Source organism: Pristiophorus japonicus, chromosome 21 (assembly GCF_044704955.1).
Source record: "Pristiophorus japonicus isolate sPriJap1 chromosome 21, sPriJap1.hap1, whole genome shotgun sequence".
In the NCBI taxonomy this organism is placed as follows: domain Eukaryota; kingdom Metazoa; phylum Chordata; class Chondrichthyes; family Pristiophoridae; genus Pristiophorus; species Pristiophorus japonicus.
The window spans coordinates 92,629,928-92,651,371 of NC_091997.1; the positions used below are offsets into that span (position 1 = coordinate 92,629,928).

Genomic DNA, 21,444 nt, shown 5'->3' on the forward strand with positions numbered 1-21,444 from the left:
CATATGAGGATCGACTGGGTCTGTATTCACTGGAGTTTAGAAAGATGAGAGGGGATCTCATAGAAACATAAAATTCTGACAGGACTGGACAGGTTAGATGCAGGAAGAATGTTCCCGATGTTGGGGAAGTCCAGAACCAGGGGACACAGTCCTAAATGGCTTACCCCTATCCTTAGACTGTGATGAGGAGAAACTTCTTCACTCAGAGAGTTGTTAACCTGTGGAATTCTCTACCGCAGAGAGTTGTTGATGCCAGTTCGTTGGATATATTCAAGAGGGAGTTAGATATGGCCCTTATGGCTAAAGGGATCAAGGGGTATGGAGAGAAAGCATGAAAGGGGTACGGAGGTGAATGATCAACCATGATCTTATTGAATGATGGTGCAGGCTCGAAAGGCCGAATGGCCTAATTCTGCATCTGTTTTCTATGTTTCTATGTAACATTAAAATTCGTAACAGAATCTAAATTCATAAAGCACTTACTTTGCCTTGCAAAGGTCCCTGAATAAGTTTGGGGTATTTCTGTGTCGAACTGTTTCCATGCCCAAGTTTTCCATAGTCACCATCACCCCAGCTGAAGACTTCTCCCTCTGTAGTAAATGCTAGAGTATGACCATCAGAACCTTTTGAGGAGGAGATTTTTTTGATAGCTCGATGTGGTTCAAAGGTCAGCTTTTTCAAGGTTGATTGGTTATTTGAATCACCTAGACCAAGCCTCCCATAACTGCCTTTGCCACAGGCTCTAACTGATCCATCAGATGAAATGACAAATGTGCAATACTGTCCAGCTTCAATCTAAGTGGGAAAGAAAAAGACAATCCATGAAGAATGGCAAAAATCACAATATACACATTGGATTTAAAAGGTACAAGACTTAGAACCCACTGGATGTAATCATTTATCAAAAAGGCAGAGCTGGCTAAACAAGAAATCAGGTCACAAGCATCTAGTGCAAAGTTAACCAATCATATTCACCAGGCACAAAATTACTCTTCTATAAATAGACACCCGATTCTATGGTAAACTGGTAATATATTTAGGCAAACTTAACACAAAAAATACTGGTCTTCCTTGAACCCTAAAAAAAAAAGTTAATTGTTCAAATAAGAAACTGTTTTCTTTCCATTTTGTATTTACACTTCTCACTTAAAGCACTTTGGGAAATCCTGAGGTCATGAAAAACGCTATATAAATGCAAGTCCTTCTTTTTCATCCTGTTCGTCCAAGGTCCTGCACATCGGAGTTGTTGTTTTATCTATTGCCTTGATATGTAAATGAGAGTTAACTATACATTAACCACAAAACTATGTTTTGGGATTTAATTATTTCACCTGAATGTTTTATTGGTCAGTGTGAAAATAGAATACTGCGCCTCTACTATTAAATGGATTTGCAGAGCTTCCATTTAAATCAGCGTTCTGCAAATCCACTTAAATAGAAGCTCCCTCGCAGGGCAACATCCGCCATTGCACGCTGTCAAAATCATGAAGAAACACAAATCTGTTCTAGTATTCCATTTTATATATTTGAAGATCACGATTAGCTCAATGTGTGTGTTTCTCTCTCTCATCCGTCCATTTAAAATCAACATTACAATTCTCACCAGCCTCTTCCTACCTGTGAATAACTCACTCTCAAGCTGTTCACCTACAGTTGGCAATTTATTTTGTTGTCCTTCCCATTGCCAACATTTCTCCCATATTGTTGCTACTACCAAAACCAGTTCTTAGCATTCTATGCATCCGCTCAACAACAGTACTAAAATATTTGGTCAGCAATACGAAAATATTGCTATGAAGGACAAATATTCAAATTAGTAAATATAAAAAAATATACTCTTTCTCCTATACAATGAAATTTCCCATGCAAATGAAAGTTGTCTGCAATAAGAAACATTCTATATGTTACAAGCACCATATTCAACACATTAATCTCTTTTGAACACATGCATCCATAACCTATCATAATCACTATAGTTCGTTTTTATTAAAGTCAACACGTACAGACATTGAATAATACATTTTAGTAAGGGACAGAATAAATCTTTCCCTGGAACGTTACCACTGTGTGTAATAGCCTTGTTGCCACAAAACGTTTGAAGTAGTTAAAATCAAATGTACAAAATCTTATTAGCTTGTAAAATATTTGTTCATACAAATGAGTGCATTTTCCTCCAGACAATATTCTAAACCACGGAAATATTTGCAGAATGGTTAAAATCCACTGATCCGTGTAGTAAAACAGAAGCTAGATCAAGCCAGCTGCTACAGTTCCATCACAGTTTTACAAAGTCCACCGATCATTCTAAAATATTTATAAGTTGAGAAAGCAGAGAATAGAAAAGATAAAAATATTCTACTTACAGTCTGAGCGTCAGCAAAACTTGAAGCCAATTTTGGCTGCAGAATTTTTTCCTGTGTTCCCTCAACTAGCTGATGACTGCTGTTACTACCCCAAACATACACTTCACATGTTTCGGACACCATGGGAGCATCTCCACTCTGCAAACTGTCAGGGCTTGCACATGTCCTGGAGTAGTCAGAAGCCATTCGACAAACCTATGAACCAAAGTCAAGGAAAATCAGCAGTGTCAAGCTTTACGGATTAATCAAGGACAGTCAGCATGGATTTGTTAAGGGAAGATCATGTCTGACTAACTTGATTGAATTTTTTGAGGTGGTAACAAGGAGGGTCGATGAGGGTAGTGCGTTTGATGTAGTGTATATGGATTTTAGCAAGGCTTTTGATAAGGTCTCACATGGCAGACTGGTCACAAAAGTAAAAGCTCATGGGATCCAGAGCAAAGTGGCAAGTTGGATCTAAAATTGGCTGAGGCAGGAAGCAAAAGATAATGGTTGATGGATGTTTTTGTGACTGGAAGGATGTTTCCAGTGGGGTTCCGCAGGGCTCAGTACTGGGTCCCTTGTTTTTTGTGGTATACATCAACGATTTAGACTTGAATGTAGGTGGTATGATTAAGAAGTTTGCGGATAATACAAAAACTGATTGATAATGAAGAAAGCTATATACTGCAGGAAGATATCAATGAACTGGTCAGGTGGGCAGAACAGTGGCAAATGGAATTCAATACAGAGAAGTGTGAGGTAATGCATTTGGGGAGGCCTAACAAGGCAAGGGAATAGACATTAAATGGCAGGACACTGAAAAATGCAGAGGAACAAAGGGACCTAGGAGTGCATGGTCCCTGAAGGTAGCAGGCCAGGTAGAAAAGGTGGTTAAGAAGGTATACAGAATACTTGCCTTTATTAGCTGAGGCATAGAATACAAGAGTTTGAACAGTATAAAATACTAGTTAGGCCACAGCTAGAGTACTGCGTGCAGTTCTGGTCACATTACAGGAAAGATATGATTGCACTAGAGAGGATACAGAGGAGATTTACAAGGATGTTGCCTGGACTGGGAAATTTTAGCTATGAGGAAAGATTAGATAGGCTGGGTTTGTTTTCTTTGGAACAGAGAAGGCAGAGTGGAGATCTTACTGAGGGGTGTACAATTATGAGGGGCCAATTATGAGCTGATAGGAAGGACTTATTTCCCTAAGCAGAGGGGTCAACAGCCAGGGGGTTTAAAGTAATTTAAAGTAATTGGTAGGTTTAGAGGGAATTTGAGGGAAAATGTTTTCACCCAGAGAGTGGTGGGGGTCTGCCACTCACTTCCTGAAAGGGTGGTAGAGGCAGAACCCTCACTACATTTAAAAAGTATCTGGATGTGCAAAGAAGTGCTGTAACCTACAAGACCGGCGTGGACACGCCTTCTTTCGTGCTGTAAATTTCTATGATTCTATATACTCCAAATTATCCAACAAAGAAACACATGGTTAACCTCGTTAGTAGAAACACACATACTTACTCTTAACAATTACTTATATTTTATTTCCAAGTGTGAAGTGATACATTTTGATAGAAAGAATGAGGAGAGGACATATTAACTAAATGGTGTAATCCTAAAATGGGTGCACCGAACCGAGAGACCTGGGGGTATACGTGCACAAATTGTTGAAAATGACGGGGCAGGTTGAGAACACAGTTAAAAATTCTTACGGGATCCTGGGTTTCATAAATATATATAGATATAGAGCACAAAAAAGTGTGGAAATTATTAAGAACCTGTATAGAACACTGGTTCGACCTCAGCTGGAGTAGTGTGTCCATGTCTTGGCACCACACTTTAGGAAGGATGTGAAGGCCTTAGAGAGGGTGCAGAAAAGATTTACGAGAATGATTCCAGGAATGAGGGACTTCAGTTACGTTAATAGACTGGAGACGCTGGTGTTATTCTCCTTGGAGCAGAGAAGGTCGAGAGGAGATTTGATCGAGGTGTTCAAAATCATGAGCGGTCTGGACAGAGTAGATAGAGAGAAACTGTTCCCATTGGCAGCAGAGTCGAGAACCAGAGGACATAGATTCAAGGTGAGTGGCAAAAGAACCAAAGGCGATGTTAAAAAAAAAGCAGCTTTTTCACGCAGCGAGTGGTTGGATTCTTGGATGCACTGCCTGAAAGGATAGTGAAGGCAGACTCAATCTTATCTTTCGAACAGAAGTTGCAGAAGTATTTGAAAAGAAAAAATGTGCAGGGCTACAGGGAAAAGGGCGGGGGACTGGGACTAGCCGAGAGTCGGCACGGGCTCGACGGGCCGAATGGCCTTCTTCCATGTTGTTATAATCATTCTATGATTATCATCATAGGCGGTCCCTCAAACAAGGATGATTTGCTTCCACATGAATTTCAATGAAGGAACCGATGTTCCAGGTCCTGAACTCCAATTGAAGGGTGGAAGATGCCTGTGCGTGGATTTTTTTAACCTGTGGTGACCGTTGATGAATACGTGGCTTGAGCAATGGTGCAGCAGGGAGGGATTCAAATTCCTGGGGCATTGGAACCGGTTCTGGGGGAGGTGGGACCAGTACAATCCGGACGGTCTGCACCTGGGCAGAATCGGAACCAATGTCCTCGGGAGAGTGTTTGCTAGTGCTGTTGGGGAGGAGTTAAACTAATATGGCAGGGGGATGGGAACCAATGCAGGGAGATAGAGGGAAACAAAAAGGAGGCAAAAACAAAAGACAGAAAGGAGATGAGGAAAAGTGGAGGGCAGAGAAACCCAAAGCAAAGAACAAAAAGGGCTATTGTATAGCAAAATTCTAAAAGGACAGAGGGTGTTAAAAAAACAAGCCTAAAGGCTTTGTGTCTTAATGCAAAGAGTATCCGCAATAAGGTGGATGAATTAACTGTGCAAATAGACGTTAACAAATATGATGTGATTGGGATTACGGAGACGTGGCTCCAGGATGAGCAGGGCTGGGAACTCAACATCCAGGGGTATTCAACATTCAGGAAGGATAGAATAAAAGGAAAAGGAGGTGGGGTAGCATTGCTGGTTAAGGAGGAGATTAAGGCAATAGTTAGGAAGGACATTAGCTTGGATGATGTGGAATCTATATGGGTAGAGCTGCAGAACACCAAAGGGCAAAAAACGTTAGTGGGAGTTGTGTACAGACCTCCAAACAGTAGTAGTGATGTTGGGGAGGGCATCAAACAGGAAATTAGGGGTGCGTGCAATAAAGGTGCAGCAGTTATAATGGGTGACTTTAATATGCACATAGATTGGGCTAACCAAACTGGAAGCAATACGGTGGAGGAGGATTTTCTGGAGTGCATAAGGGATGGTTTTTTAGACCAATATGTCGAGGAACCAACTAGGGGGGAGGCCATCTTAGACTGGGTGTTATGTAATGAGAGAGGATTAATTAGCAATCTCGTTGTGCGAGGCCCCTTGGGAAGAGTGACCATAATATGGTGGAATTATGCATTGGGATGGAGAATGAAACAGTTAATTCAGAGACCATGGTCCAGAACTTAAAGAAGGCCAACTTTGAAGGTATGAGGCGTGAATTGGCTGGGATGGATTGGCGAATGATACTTAAGGGGTTGACTGTGGATGGGCAATGGCAGACATTTAGAGACCGCATGGATGAACTACAACAATTGTACATTCCTGTCTGGCATAGAAATAAAAAAGGGAAGGTGGCTCAACCGTGGCTATCAAGGGAAATCAGGGATAGTATTAAAGCCAAGGAAGTGGCATACAAATTGGCCAGAAATAGCAGCGAACCTGGGGACTGGGAGAAATTTAGAACTCAGCAGAGGAGGACAAAGGGTTTGATTAGGGCAGGGAAAATGGAGTATGAGAAGAAGCTTGCAGGGAACATTAAGACGGATTGCAAAAGTTTCTATAGATATGTAAAGAGAAAAAGGTTAGTAAAGACAAACGTAGGTCCCCTGCAGTCAGAATCAGGGGAAGTCATAACGGGGAACAAAGAAATGGCGGACCAATTGAACAAGTACTTTGGTTCGGTATTCACGAAGGAGGACATGAACAACCTTCCGGTTATAAAAGGGGTCGGGGGGTCTAGTAAGGAGGAAGAACTGAGGGAAATCCTTATTAGCCGGGAAATTGTGTTGGGGAAATTGATGGGATTGAAGGCCGATAAATCCCCAGTGCCTGATGGACTGCATCCCAGAGTACTTTAGGAGGTGGCCTTGGAAATAGTGGATGCGTTGACAGTCATTTTCCAACATTCCATTGACTCTGGATCAGTTCCTATGGAGTGGAGGGTAGCCAATGTAACCCCACTTTTTAAAAAAGGAGGGAGAGAGAAAACAGGGAATTATAGACCGGTCAGCCTGACATCGGTAGTGGGTAAAATGATGGAATCAATTATTAAGGATGTCATAGCAGTGCATTTGGAAAGAGGTGACATGAAAGGTCCAAGTCAGCATGGATTTGTGAAAGGGAAATCATGCTCGACAAATCTTCTGGAATTTTTTGAGGATGTTTCCAGTAGAGTGGATAAGGGAGAACCAGTTGATGTGGTATATTTGGACTTTCAGAAGGCTTTCGACAAGGTCCCACACAAGAGATTGATGTGCAAAGTTAGAGCACATGGGATTGGGGGTAGTGTACTGACATGGATTGAGAACTAGTTGTCAGACAGGAAGCAAAGAGTAGGAGTAAATGGGTACTTTTCAGAATGGCAGGCAGTGACTAGTGGGGTACCGCAAGGTTCTGTGCTGGGGCCCCAGCTGTTTACACTGTACATTAATGATTTAGATGAGGGGATTAAATGTAGTATCTCCAAATTTGCAGATGACACTAAGTTGGGTGGCAGTGTGAGCTGCGAGGAGGATGCTGTGAGGCTGCAGAGCGACTTGGATAGGTTAGGTGAGTGGGCAAATGCATGGCAGATGAAGTATAATGTGGATAAATGTGAGGTTATCCACTTTGGTGGTAAAAACAGAGAGACAGACTATTATCTGAATGGTGACAGATTAGGAAAAGGGGAGGTGCAAAGAGACCTGGGTGTCATGGTACATCAGTCATTGAAGGTTGGCATGCAGGTGCAGCAGGCGGTTAAGAAAGCAAATGGCATGTTGGCCTTCATAGCAAGGGGATTTGAGTACAGGGGCAGGGAGGTGTTGCTACAGTTGTACAGGGCATTGGTGAGGCCACACCTGGAGTATTGTGTACAGTTTTGGTCTCCTAACCTGAGGAAGGACATTCTTGCTATTGAGGGAGTGCAGCGAAGGTTCACCAGACTGATTCCCGGGATGGCGGGACTGACCTATCAAGAAAGACTGGATCAACTGGGCTTGTATTCACTGGAGTTCAGAAGAATGAGAGGGGACCTCATAGAAACATTTAAAATTCTGACGGGGTTAGACAGGTTAGATGCAGGAAGAATGTTCCCAATGTTGGGGAAGTCCAGAACCAGAGGTCACAGTCTAAGGATAAGGGGTAAGCCATTTAGGACCGAGATGCGGAGGAACTTCTTCACCCAGAGAGTGGTGAACCTGTGGAATTCTCTACCACAGAAAGTTGTTGAGGCCAATTCACTAAATATATTCAAAAAGGAGTTAGATGAGGTCCTTACTACTAGGGGGATCAAGGGATATGGCGAGAAAGCAGGAATGGGGTACTGAAGTTGAATGTTCAGCCATGAACTCATTGAATGGCGGTGCAGGCTAGAAGGGCCGAATAGCCTACTCCTGCACCTATTTTCTATGTTTCTATGTTGCACACCAGCCATCACACGGGCTTGACAGAGCTAGGTCTTTATCCAGTGGCAAGGGGACGACTGGAGACCTGCTGTGCTTTATGATTCTATATAAAACAGTGTCTACACTTCAATAGTAATTCAATGGATGTGTAGTGTTTCGGCATGTCCCCAGGACATGGTAAGGTGCTGTATAAAATGGAATTAGCTTTTTACCTGAACAATGAGTACTACTTGAAGCATTGCACAATGTTTAATAAAATAGTGAGTTAATTTCAAAAAATAAACCTATGAAAATAATCAAACCAACATACTGCACAATAGCGATTTCTTACATACCTCTTCAAAGAGACACAGAGCCGCCTCATATAATGAGCACAGGCCATCGGGTGTCCTAGTGGGTTCTCGCCACTGACTCCTATCTGCTGATGAACCCTGGGAAGATCAAAGTTTGCAAAATGAATTCAAAATTTGTCAAATAAAAGTTAACATAGCTGGTGCCTGAACAACAAATCAAAAGTGGCCACAAGAGATCAAGGCACTCGTCCCAGAAGGGAAATATCAGCAGGAAGAAAATCACAACCATACACTCTTAGGGCCCAAGTTTCCACATGATTTGCGCCTGATTTTTAGGAGCAACTGGTGGAGAACGGACTATCTTAGAAAACGCAATTCTCCACATTTTTTTTTCTGCAGTTCTAGTCAGGTAGAACAGTTTTACTTTGGAACAGAATTTTTTCTTCAAAAGGGGGCGTGTCCAGCCACTGACACCTGATTTCAAAGTTTCCACAATGAAAATGTACTCCAAACTAACTTAGAATGGAGCAAGTGAAGATTTTTGTAGAACTGAAAAAACCTGTTCTACACATTAAAAAAAAAGGCGTCCAGAACGAGGTGGGGGGGGGAGGGGAAATCATTAAATTCTACAATAAATCCTTATTTATACTTCTACAAATAAATCCAACCTGAATAAACATTTATAAGCAAAGAAAAGATTAAATAAACCATCTTCCTACCTGTGTGAAAGTGCTTCAGGCACGGAGAATGCTGCAGTCAGCCTGAGGCGCCCGTTCTTCCCGCGGGGGTGGGGGAAGGAGGCGCCCGTTCTTTCCCGCGGGGTGGGGGGGGGGGGGGTGGGGAGACAGTGAGAAGGCTGCAAGTGCTGATGGCAATGTGCTTTTATTAAAAAATATTCAAAAATTAAACAGCTACAAAGAACTACAAAAATGGCCGAGTGCCAATGTTTCCTTCACACTGCGCGTGTGCAGACGCTCCAACGCGCAGCGTTGCCGGCAGGAAAAAAAACTAATTTAAATAGTACCCGCCCCCTCCCACATACAAAATCGGCGCGAGTGTAGGCTCCGCCCCGCGCCAAACAGATAAGGAGCTGCAGGGCGCTCCAGAATCCAGAGGTTTTTTTTCCGGCGCCGTTTTAGGCGCGAAAAACGGGCGCCCAGTGGAAATTGATGGCAGAGTGCAGGCAGAGGAAAAATAACAGTAAACTAGGCCATTTCAATTCTAAAAATTCTTTCCTCCTTTACCGCCAGAATAACAAAACAGGGTAAGTTGCACCACTTGTTTGTGTCGTTAAAACACGATTAAAGGCAAAACTCTACAACTTTGGATTGCCCATCTATAAACACCACAATGAAAGCTGGTGCCAGAGCAGTGGAGATAACCAAGAGAAACAGAACACACAAATATTATGCTCTGACAGTAGTTGTGTGAACAGCATAGTTACAGGGTATGTACTAATAAACATTGGAGGAAGTGGTCATGGCAAGATGACATAGGAGATGGGCTACGGATCAAGAGATGGAAAGTGGGATCCGGCGGGATGGTTTTTTGTCGGCTGGCGCGGACTCGACGGGCCGAAATGGCCTCCTTCCATACTGTAAATTTCGATGATTCCTTGGGTCCAAGTTTGCCCAGGAGTTGCTCCATTTTTTTTGGAGCAACTTGATTTTTTTGGCAGTATCTTAAAAATCGCAATTCTGCCCATTTAATTTGCTCCAGTGTAAGTGAGTAAGTTTTTTTTAGTTTTTTTTAAAGTTTTTTTTTTCCAAAAGAGGGTATTACCAGCCAGCTACGTCCATTTGGCCATTTAAGCAAGTTTAGACAGCTAAAAGTTACTCCAAACTAACTTAGGCCAGCGTATGTGGCCACTTGTGGCCGCACAGAAAAACCTTGCGGTGAGCTAAGAAATCAGCACAGGTAGGTACATTTAAAGCACCAAGCACTAAACAAAGCACAAAAATAAGCATTGAATAATAAAAAATACAAGGCTGAAAGATTTGTCAGCGATAAGTTTAAACATTGTACCCTCTTCTTTCCTTACGAAAGAGCAGAAGAAACTACGGTCTGCAGAGACCGACCAGGGCTGTTGCCACACCCACTTTCAACCCTTTTCAGGCGGGAATTTTTTCCCCTTTTTGCTCATTTTTCAGGTTTTTGGTCGTACTTTAAAAACGGCAGCCTGAAATTTGGCAGAGGTGTGAGGGACCACATACAATTCCATTTAGCCCTGAAAGGAGTTCGGAGATTGGCTGACACACCAGAGTTCAACCCTGGGGGCGGGTCAAATCATTAACTAAAAGTCGAGACTTGGTCGCTGGAAAAACTAAGTGCCAGGCTGGATAAATCATTAACCAGAAGTCGCTGGAGAGACAGAGGCGACCAGGGCTGAAGGTTGAGGCCAGCCATAGCCGGGAGAGTCAACATCTCCGTTTCTGGAAGTCCGATGAGGTCGGATTCAGCCGCCTTACCGGGCGGGCCTGCAGTTGAAGGTTTCCCGCTTTGGGATTGGGATTTAGAAAGGGGGGGGGGGGGGGGGGGATTTTTTTTTTTTTTTAAATCGACAGGTTGTTCAAATTATTTAAGTGTTAATATTAAAAGGTAGTTAAAGCAGCTGTATATTAAAATATTTATTTTAAAATTCAAATATATATTGACATGATTTAATGACTAAAATTTTAGATGCAAAGAAAACACAGGATTGCAACTTTAAATTTCCTGACTCATCACTTGAAATTAATGTGATCTCCTTCTCTTCCTACACATAAAAGTTACCATTCACAATACTCCTCCCCCCCCCCCCAGGACACACAGCAGACTGGGGAGAATACCTAGTTAAGTTTTTGGCGCCATTTTTAGTGTAGAAAGTCGGCGCACCTCCAAACTTGGGCCCCATGGAACTGTACCCAACGGGTGATAACAGATGTATCACAATGGAGTGAGCTACCTAGGCATCAGAAAAGATCCGAGCTGGAGGAGGATCTGCCATCCAAACTGCACTAACCAGCACAATTCACCATTCAAATCACCAAGGAGTCAACTTCTCCACTACATACCCACAGGAGACAGATCTAGGATCAGCTAACATGCCGTGAACTACTGTATTAAAAATAGACAGCTTCCTAATTTGCCTCAAACACCTGTCTATACTTCACCACGGAGTTGTCAGATGCACATTTTCCACAACCGTGCCCTCCCCAGAGTACAGAGAATAACAAACTGTACACAACCATTTGTGCACCTTTACCAGGTGCCAGTGGAAACTTTTAACAAGGAAAGTCATTACTCTGCACAAGTGCTACGCAACGACCCGTGAAAAGTCATGCACGTGAATGGACATTTCCCAGCAAGTCCTCAAAATTTTCACTCTCACACGCGTCTTATTTCCTGGAAGGGTAAAGAAGATTGAATGGGCTAGCCTTGACCTCAATCTTTCTCCAGTTTCTCTCTAATTTCCCTTGACCACTCCAAACAAATGATAGAGAGAGGGAAAATAGATGATGAAAGCAAACTAGCACAAAATATAAAAACAGATAGTAGGAGTTTCGACAGGTACATAAGGAAAAGAGTGGCTAAAGTAAATCTTGGTCCCCTGGAGAATGAGACTGGGGAATTAATAATGGAGAACAGGGAAATGGCAGAGATGTTGAACAAATATTTTGTATCGGTCTTCACGGTAGAAGATACTAAAAACATCCCAATAGTGGATAATCAAGGGGCTATAGGTAGAGAGGAACTTAATGCAATCACTAATAAGAACATAAGAAATAGGAACAGGAGTAGGCCATACAGCCCCTCGAGCCTCAGTATCATGGGTGATCTGACCATGGACTCATCTCCACTTCCCCAACCGTTCCCCATAACCCCTTATCCCTTTATTGTTTATGAAACGGTCTATTTCTGTCTTAAATTTATTCAATGTCCCTGCTTTCACAGCTTTCTGAGGCAGCGAATTCCACAGATTTACAACCCTAAGAAATTTCTCATTGGTTTTAAATGGCGGCCCCTTATTCCAAGATCATGCCCTCTAGTTCTAGTCTCCCTCATCAGTGGAAACATCCTCTCTGCAGCCACCTTGTCAAGCCCCCTCATTATCTTATACGTTTCGATAAGATCACCTCTCATTCTTCTGAATTCCAATGAGTAGAGGCCCAACCTCCTCAACCTTTCCTCATAAGTCATCCCCCTCATCCCCGGAATCAACCTAGTGAACCTTCTTTGAACTGCCTCCAAAGCAAGTATATCCTTTCACAAATATAGAAACCAAAACTGCACGCAGTATGCCAGGGGTGGCCTCACCAATATATAGCTGTAGCAAGACTTCCTTGCTTTTATACTCTATTCCCCTTGCAATAAAGGCCAAGATACCATTGGCCTTCCTGATCACTTGCTGTACCTGCATACTATCCTTTAGTGTTTCATGCACAAGTACCCCCAGGTCCCGCTGTACTGTGGCACTTTGCAATCTTTCTCCATTTAAATAATAATTTGCTCTTCGATTTTTTTTTCTGTAGTACTAAGTAAAATAATGGGCCTAAAGGCAGACAAGTCACCTGGACCTGATGCCTTACATCCTAGGGTCTTAAAAGAAGTGGTTGCAGAGATAGTGGATGCATTGGTTATAATCTACCAACATTTGCTGTTTTCTGGGGAGGTCACAGTGGATTGGAAAAACACAAATAGAAGGCTCTTATTTAAAAAAGGAGGCAGACAGAAAGCAGGAAACTATAGACCAGTTAGCCTAACATCTGTCGATGGGAAAATGCTGGAGTCCATTATTAAGGAAGCAGTAGCAGGACATTTGGGAAAGCATGATTCAATCAATCAGAGTGAGCATGGTTTTATGAAAGGGAAATCATGTTTGACAAATTTACTGGAATTCTTTGAGAATGTAACTAGCAGGGTGGATAAGGGTGAACCAGTGGATGTGGTGTATTTGGATTTCCAAAAGGCATTCGATAAGGTGCCACATAAGAGGTTACTGCACAAGATAAAAGCTCACTGGGTTGGGGGTAATATATTAGCATGGATAGGGGATTGGCTAACAGGAAAAAAAATGGAGTGTCGGGATAAATAGGTCATTTTCTGGTTGGCAAACAGTGACCAGTAGGGTGCCGCAGGGATCAGTGCTGGGGCCTCAACTATTTACAATCTATATTAATGACTTGGGTGAAGAGACAGAGTGTAATGTAGCCAAATTTGCTGATGATACAAAGATGGGTGGGAAAGCAAATTGTGAGAAGGACACAAAAAATCTGCAAAAGGATATAGACAGGCTATGTGAGTGGTCAAAAATTTGGCAGATGGAGTATAATGTGGGAAAATGTGAGGTTATCCACTTTGGCAGAAATAGAAAAGCAAATTATAATTTAAATGGAGAAAAATTGTAAAGTGCTTCAGTACAGAGAGACCCGGAGGTCCTTGTGTATGAAACATAAAAAGGTAGTTTGTAGGTACAGCAAGTAATCAGGAAGGCAAATGGAATGTTAGCCTTTATTGCAAGGGGGATAGAGTATAAAAGTAGGGAAGTCCTGCTACAACTGTACAGGGTATTGGTGAGGCCACACCTGGAGTACTGCATACAGTTTTGGGCTCCATATTTAAAGGAAGAATATACTTGCATTGGAGGCTGTTCAGAGAAGGTTCACTAGGTTGATTCCGGAGATGAGGGGGTTGACTTATGAGGATAGGTTGTGTAAGTTGGGCTTATACACATTGGCGTTCAGAAGAATGAGAGGTGATCTTATTGAAACATACAAGATAATGAGGGGGCTTGACAAGGTGGATGCAGAGAGGATGTTTCCACTCAGGGGAAACTAAAACTCAGGGACATAGTTTTAAATGGGCGGCCCCTTATTCTGAGACTGAGATGAGGAGGAATTTCTTCTCTCAGAAGGTTGTAAATCTATGGAATTCTCTGCACCAGAGAGCTGTGGAGGCTGGGTCATTGAATACATTTCAAGGAGATAGACAGATTTTTGAGCGATAACGGTTATGGGGAGCGGGCAGGGAAGTGGAACTGAGTCCATGATCAGATCAGCCATGATCTTATTGAATGGTGGAGCAGGCTCAAGGGGCCAAATGACCTACTCCTGCTCCTATTTCTTATGTTCCATACTCATCTTGCCCATAAGATCCACTTCCTGCTCCCTTGACCCTACTCCTACCATATTGCTGACCATCCAACTTCCTTTTCTGGATCCATGTTAACTGACATTGTTAACGGTTCTCTCTCCTCGGGTACTGTCCCCCTCTCCTTAAAATTTGCCGTTATCACCCCTCTCCTCAAAAAAACCCTTGACCCCACTTTGCTTGCTAACTACCACCCCATCTCCAACCTCCCTTTCCTCTCCAAAGACCTTGAACGTGTTGTCGTCTCCCAAATCCATGCCCATCTTTCCCAGAACTCCCTTGCCACAGTACTGAAATGTCTCTCATCAAAGTCACAAGTGACTGTGACAAAGGTAAACTATCCCTCCTCGTCCTTCTCGACCTGTCTTCAGCCTTTCACACGGTTGACCGCTCCATCCTCCTCCAACGCCTCTCCACCATCGTCCAACTGGGTGGGCCTGAACTTTTAATTTATTTTTTTGTCTTATAACACTCCATTCTTATCTATCTAATCGTAGCCAGAAAAGCACCATAAATGGCTTCTCTTCCCACTCCTGCATCGTTACCTCATGTCCCCCAAGGATCTAGCCTTGGCCCCCTCCTATTTCGCATCTGCACACTGTCCCTTGGTGCCAGAGCAGTGGAGATAACCAAGAGGAACAGAACAAACACAAATATTATGCATGGACAGTAGCTGTGTGCACAACAGCATAGGTGCAGGAGAGTTTATATTAAACATTGGAGGAAGTGGTAGTGGTTAGATTACATAGGAGATGGACTACGGACTAAGAGCTGGAAAGTAGGATTTGGATGGATGGTTGTTTGTCGGCCAGCGCAGACACAATAGGCCGAAATGGCCTCCTTCCTTGCTGTAAATTTCTATGATTCTGTTGAACAGTACCCAACGGGTGATAACAGATGAACCACAATGGAGTGAGCTACCTCGGCATCAGGAAAGATATGTGCTTGAGGAAGATCAGGCTTAGAGTGAGAGACTCACTGATCTCTGCCATCCAAATTGCACTAGCCAGCACAATTCACCATGGCAGTCAATTTCTATACTACAAGATCACTACATATCCACAGGAGATAGATCTAGATCAGCTTGTATGTCGTGAACAACTGCACCACCATTTCACTTGACCCCTCCACGGTCTCTAAATTGTCAGACTACTTATCCGACATCCATTACTGGAGGAGCAGAAATTTTCTTCAATTAAATATTGGGAACATCGAAGCCATTATCTTTGGTCCCCGCCATAAACTGCATTCCCTAGCCACCGACTCAATCGACCTAGGCATCATATTTGACCCGGAAATGACCTTCCGGCCATATATCCACAGCATAACTATGAGAGTCTATTTCCATCTCTAACATCGCCCGTCTCTGCCCTTGCCTCAGCTCATCTGCTGATGAAACCCTCATCCATGCCTTTGTTACCTCTAGATTTGACTACTGCTACGCACTCCTGGCTGGCCTACCACAATCTACCCATGGAGGGTAGGAAAAAAAAAAGGGGAGGGAGAGAAAACGGGGAATTATAGACCAGTTAGCCTGACATCAGTCGTGGGGAAAATGTTGGAATCAATTATTAACGATGTAATAGAAGCGCGTTTGGAAAGCAGTGACAGGATCGGTCCAAGTCAGCATGGATTTATGAAAGGGAAATCATGCTTGACAAATCTTCTAGAATTTCATGAGGATGTAACTAGTAGGGTGGATAAGGGAGAACCAGTGAATGTGGTGTTTTTGGACGTTCAAAAGGCTTTTGACAATGTCCCACACAAGAGATAAGTGTGAAAAATTAAAGCACATGGTATTGGGGGTAATGTATTGACGTGGATAGAGAACTGGTTGGCAGACAAGAAGCAAAGAGTGGGAATAAACAGGTCCTTTTCAGAATGGCAGGTAGTGACTAGTGGTGTGCCGCAGGGCTCAGTGCTGGGACCCCAGCTATTTACAATATACATCAATGAGTTAGATGAAGGAATTGAGTGAAATATCTCCAAGTTTGCAGACGACACTAAACTGGGTGGCAGTGTGAGCTGTGAGGAGGATGCTAAGAGGCTGCAGGGTGACTTGGACAGGTTAAGTGAGTGGGCAAATGCATGGCAGATGCAGTATAATGTGGATAAATGTGAGGTTATTCACTTTGGTGGCAAAAACATGAAGGCAGAATATTATCTGAATGGCAACAGATTAGGAAAAGGGGAGATGCAATGAGACCTGGGTGTCATGGTACATCAGTCATTGAAAGTTGGCCTGCAGGTACAGCAGGCGGTGAAGGCGGCAAATGGCATGTTGCCCTTCATAGCTAGGGGATGAGAGTATAGGAGCAGGGAGGTCTTACTGCAGTTGTACAGGGCCTTGGTGAGGCCTCACCTGGAATATTGTGTTCAGTTTTGGTCTCCTAACCGAGGAAGGATGTGGTTGCTATCGAGGGAGTGCAGCGAAGGTTCTCCAGACTGATTCCCAGGATGACGGGACTGACATATGAGGAGAGACTGGATCAACTGGGCCTGTATTCACTGGAACTTACAAGAATGAGAGGAGATCTCAGAAACATAAAATTCTGACGGGACTGGACAGGTTAGATGCAGGAAGAATGTTCTCGATGTTGGGGAAGTCTAGAACCAGGGAACACAGTCTAAGGAAAAGGGGTAGGCCATTTAGGACCGAGATGAGGAGAAACTTTTTCACTCAGAGTTGTTAACCTCTGGAATTCTGTACCGCAGAGAGTTGTTGAATATATCGAACGAACTGGCATCAAGAGGGAGTTAGATATGGCCCTTATGGCTAAAGGGATCAAGGGGTATGGAGAGAAAGCAGGAAAGGGATGCTGAGGTGAATGATCAGCCATGATCGTATTGAATGGTGGTGCAGGCTCGAGGGGGCGAATGGCCTACTCCTTCACCTATTTTCTATGTTTCTACGTTTCTATGTAAACATCCAAAACTTGGCAGCCCATGTCCTAACTTGCACCAAGTCCTGCTCCCCCATCACCCCTGTGCTCGCTGACTTACATTGGCTTCCGGTTAAGCAATACCTCGATTTCAAAATTCTCATCCTGGTTTACCAATCCTTCCATGGCCTTTCCCTTCCCTATCTCTAAACTCATTCAGCCTCATAAACCCCCCCCCCCCCCCCCCCCCCCCCCAAGATATCTGCGCTCCTCAAGTTCTGCCATCTTGAGCATTCCTGATTATAATCACTCAACCATCGGTGGCCGTGCCTTCTATTGCCTGGGCCCCAAGCTCTAACTCCCTGCCTAAACCTCTCCCCCTCTCTTTCTCCTTAAAACTTACCTCTTTGACCAAGCTTTTGGTCATCTGCCATAATTTCTTATGTGGCTCAGTGTCAAATTTTAATTATTTTTTGTCTTATAACACTCTCGTGAAGTGCCTTGGAATATTTTACTACGTTACATAAATACAAGTTGTTGTACCTCCTGGGGACCTAATTATCTGCTGCAACCGTGATAGACGACTCCTCCACCCAATTCAGGTATCTTAGAAGAGCATGGCTGAAAGGTGCCATGCAGGACAGATCAAGAGACTAGGAGCATACATTTGGAGTGCACAAGCAATCCTATAAATGCTAATTTACACCCATTTCCTTTATCATACCCAGGTTTAGTCTGACAGAAATGTATGCTGTGCGATGATTCTTAATGTTATTGGCCTTCTTTGAGGAGAGTATTAAGGTGACTTTCTGCAATCTATAACCAAACTGTATTGTTTTTATTTGTCTAGTCGCACGTGCATTCAACATATTGTGCGGTTGTGATTTTGTCTTGCATCTATATTAATGCAGGTCCGCTTTGCAGCCTATTCCCAATTGCTTAATGAATGGAATTAGTACAATGGCTGTTTCCAGCGTCTTCTCACGAACTTCTTGGGATTCCAATAGCTCAGGATCTTCGGATGCTACTGACCCTGTATTGCATTCATGGTGATGGTAGAAGTGGGTTGGAATGGGGCTACAACCTTGTAGCGGTATTTCCTATAACTTATGCAGAGGTACATGATGGCATAAGACTGAGAACCAATTGCCTCCTCCTGTGCCACTGCACTTGTGTTATTGATGGAAGCCAAGTCCTCACTAATACCACTGGTCTGATCTGTGCAAGTATCTCTGAATCCCATCTCATGGTCACCTTGTGGCAGTTTTCTTTGTAAAGCTGCTTTGTTAGCTGCAACTTTCTACCATGTCCATTTATAGCTTGTCCCAATATTTCATATTTATTGGCTTACCTGAGCACTTCCTGCCACACTGGGCAAATAAGCTGCACCACAGTGATCATCTCTGTGACTTCCTCCTTTACCTGGCATACCTTCCTGATTATGGTGAGGTGCCCCTGCACCCAAAGAAGTTGCTTCCTGGTGATGCCCATCAAAATCTGCAGGCATCTTGTTTGTATCAGCTGCTCCATTCCCAGACGATATTGGGCACTCCACAGCTGGATTTGCATACTATGCAGCTTTTATACAGGTCACATGCTTTGTTTAAATCTTAAATGGCTCAGAGCATTATTGTACATTCATTCTAACTGGCTCATCAACTGTACCGCAAAACTGACCTTGCAGGAAGCACAATATTCAAGTCAATGCAATCCTCCAAGTCAAGTAAAAAAAAAAGTTATACACAATTTCTTCATGAAAAGTGGAATTTCGCAAGTTTAAAGAATCAAAAATGTTGTAAATTATCAAATGGTTAAATTTGGAGGAAGCAAATAGATCAGAATTCTCTGATGTGGGGCATTATAAATTAGATTCCAGATACATACCAAAGATCGTCTCATCTGCATAAGAATGTTCATGAAGCAGTCATAGCTGATCATGCCTTCTCGACTCATGGACAGTTTTGTTTTTTCCATGGTGGTAACTACAGCCGATGCAGCCAACGCCATTTCGATCCATTCCAGGAGGTACCGTAGTGAACCACGTTGGGCTGCAAGTCCAAGCAACAACTCTGAAGCCAGTCTTCGCCCCAAAATATCTGCTCCAGAGTTTGGCATCGTGACTCCTTTTAGGAATGTTGTCACTTGGGATAAGCAGTCCAGTCCCATTGCTGGAATTTTACTTTCATTTGCTAAAGATAACGGTGGCAATGAGCTGATGACATCGATTGCTGTATGGATAACATCATTGCAGAGGTTCAATCCTGGTACGGTGGAAGGCACCATCCAGCTCTGTCGTAATAGTGCAAACAATAAGCTAAGTCCAGTCCGAACCCCCATCTCAATCAGAGCATCTGTACTAGATCTTGGACGTTCACTAACAGAGTGGATGTCTGTTGATCCAGAACTGCTTTCAGGGGAATGCTGCTGCTGTTTGACTTTACCTTTGTCATGGTATTTGTTGGAAAGAGCATAAAAAACACGCTGCAACACCAGCAAGCGCTTCCGAAGGGCTGCTGCAAATGGAGAATCTGAGCAAACCATCTTTGCCAGAGCCAGCTGGCTACTAAGGAGAGCATCCAGATAGTGTTCCTGTTCATCGCTAGAGAGGGACTCACGTTCAAAGTCAGGTAACTGGGGTCCCTTAAGGCAGAGCACCTGCTGTGGCAATGGTACCACCTCTTTACTGCTAACTAGCTTACCATACAAAACAGAAACACCTTCTCTTGTGGCAATGGACTCACTGTCCTCTGTAATCCAGGAGCTGTTGAGATGCTCTAACCATTTTAGCTTCACTGGTGGAATCATTAGAGCCATGACTGATCACTTTAGTGCCATTAGTCCTATAACATAAAAAGGAAAACCATTAAAATATGGGTTAACTGCTTGGCAGATCAGAGTCAACTGTTCCTTGTACAGGTATACTGACATTTTTGAAGGTCCTTGTCCTTTCTCTACACTTTGTAGAAACCTATAAACATACCAAGTATGCTCTGTCAACGAGGAGCTGGTGAAACAAAATCAAAACTAAAGGAAAGATTTACATTTATATAGCGCCTTTCACGACCACCAAATGTCTCAAAGTGTTTTACAGCCAATGAAGTACTTTTGAAGTGTAGTCACTGTTGTAATATGGGAAATGCCGCAGCCAATTTGCGCACAGCAAGCTTCCACAAACAGCAATGTGATAATGACCAGATAAACTGTTTGTTATGTTGATTGAGGGATAAATATTGGCCAGGACACTGGGGATAACTCTCCTGCTTGTCTTCGAAATAGTGCCATGAAATCTTTTACGTCCACCTGAGGGGACAGACAGTGCCTGGTTTAACGTCTCATCTGAAAGACGGCACCTCCAATAGTGCAGCACTCCCTCAGCACTGCACTGGAGTGTCAGCTTAGATTTTTGTGCTCAACATAGAACAAATGGGCAGAGAAGCATGCTCCAATGTTTTTAAAACTCAGTAGAAGATAGCAATGGGTCATGAATAGCACTGGTGGCATCAGCTTGGTCAATCCAAGACTTAGCAGCTCATCCAACTGTGTAACTTTAGAATTGCAAAGTAGCTGCTTGCCATTATAAACCGATTATGTGCCAGTATGGTATGTACAAGGACAATCATGCTATGCCATAATGGTGGATATATGGATTCTTACTTTAATCCTCCATGGAGCAAGCTACTAATCTCACCCATACCATTGTAAACCGAAGGGAAGTATATACCGAACTCTCCAGAATGGTAATGATGTCAATAGCAGCCAATATCCTTCAGGGTAATGTAAAGTTTGATTTGTTAAAATTAGAATGTAAATTTTTGTCTCATGGCTAAGAGTTAAGTACTCTCTGTTATGTATGTAACCCTATGTAACCAGCATTCTACCGCCACCAGAGGGCATATCTGTTGGAGTCCCAAGGGATCCCAGCATCCCTTGGGAGCACTGTATATAAGCTGACCTCCCATGCTGTACCAGTACTCTGGAGTTAGAACAAAGAGTCTAAGGTCACACTTACTCACGTCTACAGTACTCAGTCACATTGCTTTATTCAAGACATAACACTCTCCATC

The 21,444-nt window shown here is 43.2% G+C and overlaps 1 protein-coding gene across 7 annotated transcripts in view; it reads right to left on the reverse strand.

Annotated features, from left to right (window-relative positions):
* herc1 (HECT and RLD domain containing E3 ubiquitin protein ligase family member 1) overlaps window positions 1-21,444 on the reverse strand; it is a 284,132-nt gene that overhangs the window by 227,373 nt on the left and 35,315 nt on the right. For 6 of the 7 annotated variants that reach the window (XM_070865229.1, XM_070865230.1, XM_070865232.1 and 3 more), the window contains exons 2-5: window positions 19,265-20,220; window positions 8,412-8,507; window positions 2,364-2,558; window positions 484-795 (exon numbers count right to left, since the gene is read on the reverse strand). In XM_070865229.1, the coding sequence (XP_070721330.1) occupies window positions 484-795; window positions 2,364-2,558; window positions 8,412-8,507; window positions 19,265-20,194 (1,533 nt within the window). In that variant the 5' untranslated portion in view covers window positions 20,195-20,220. The remainder of the gene's footprint in view (window positions 1-483; window positions 796-2,363; window positions 2,559-8,411; window positions 8,508-19,264; window positions 20,221-21,444) is intronic. The other variant, XM_070865234.1, reaches the window with a different exon arrangement.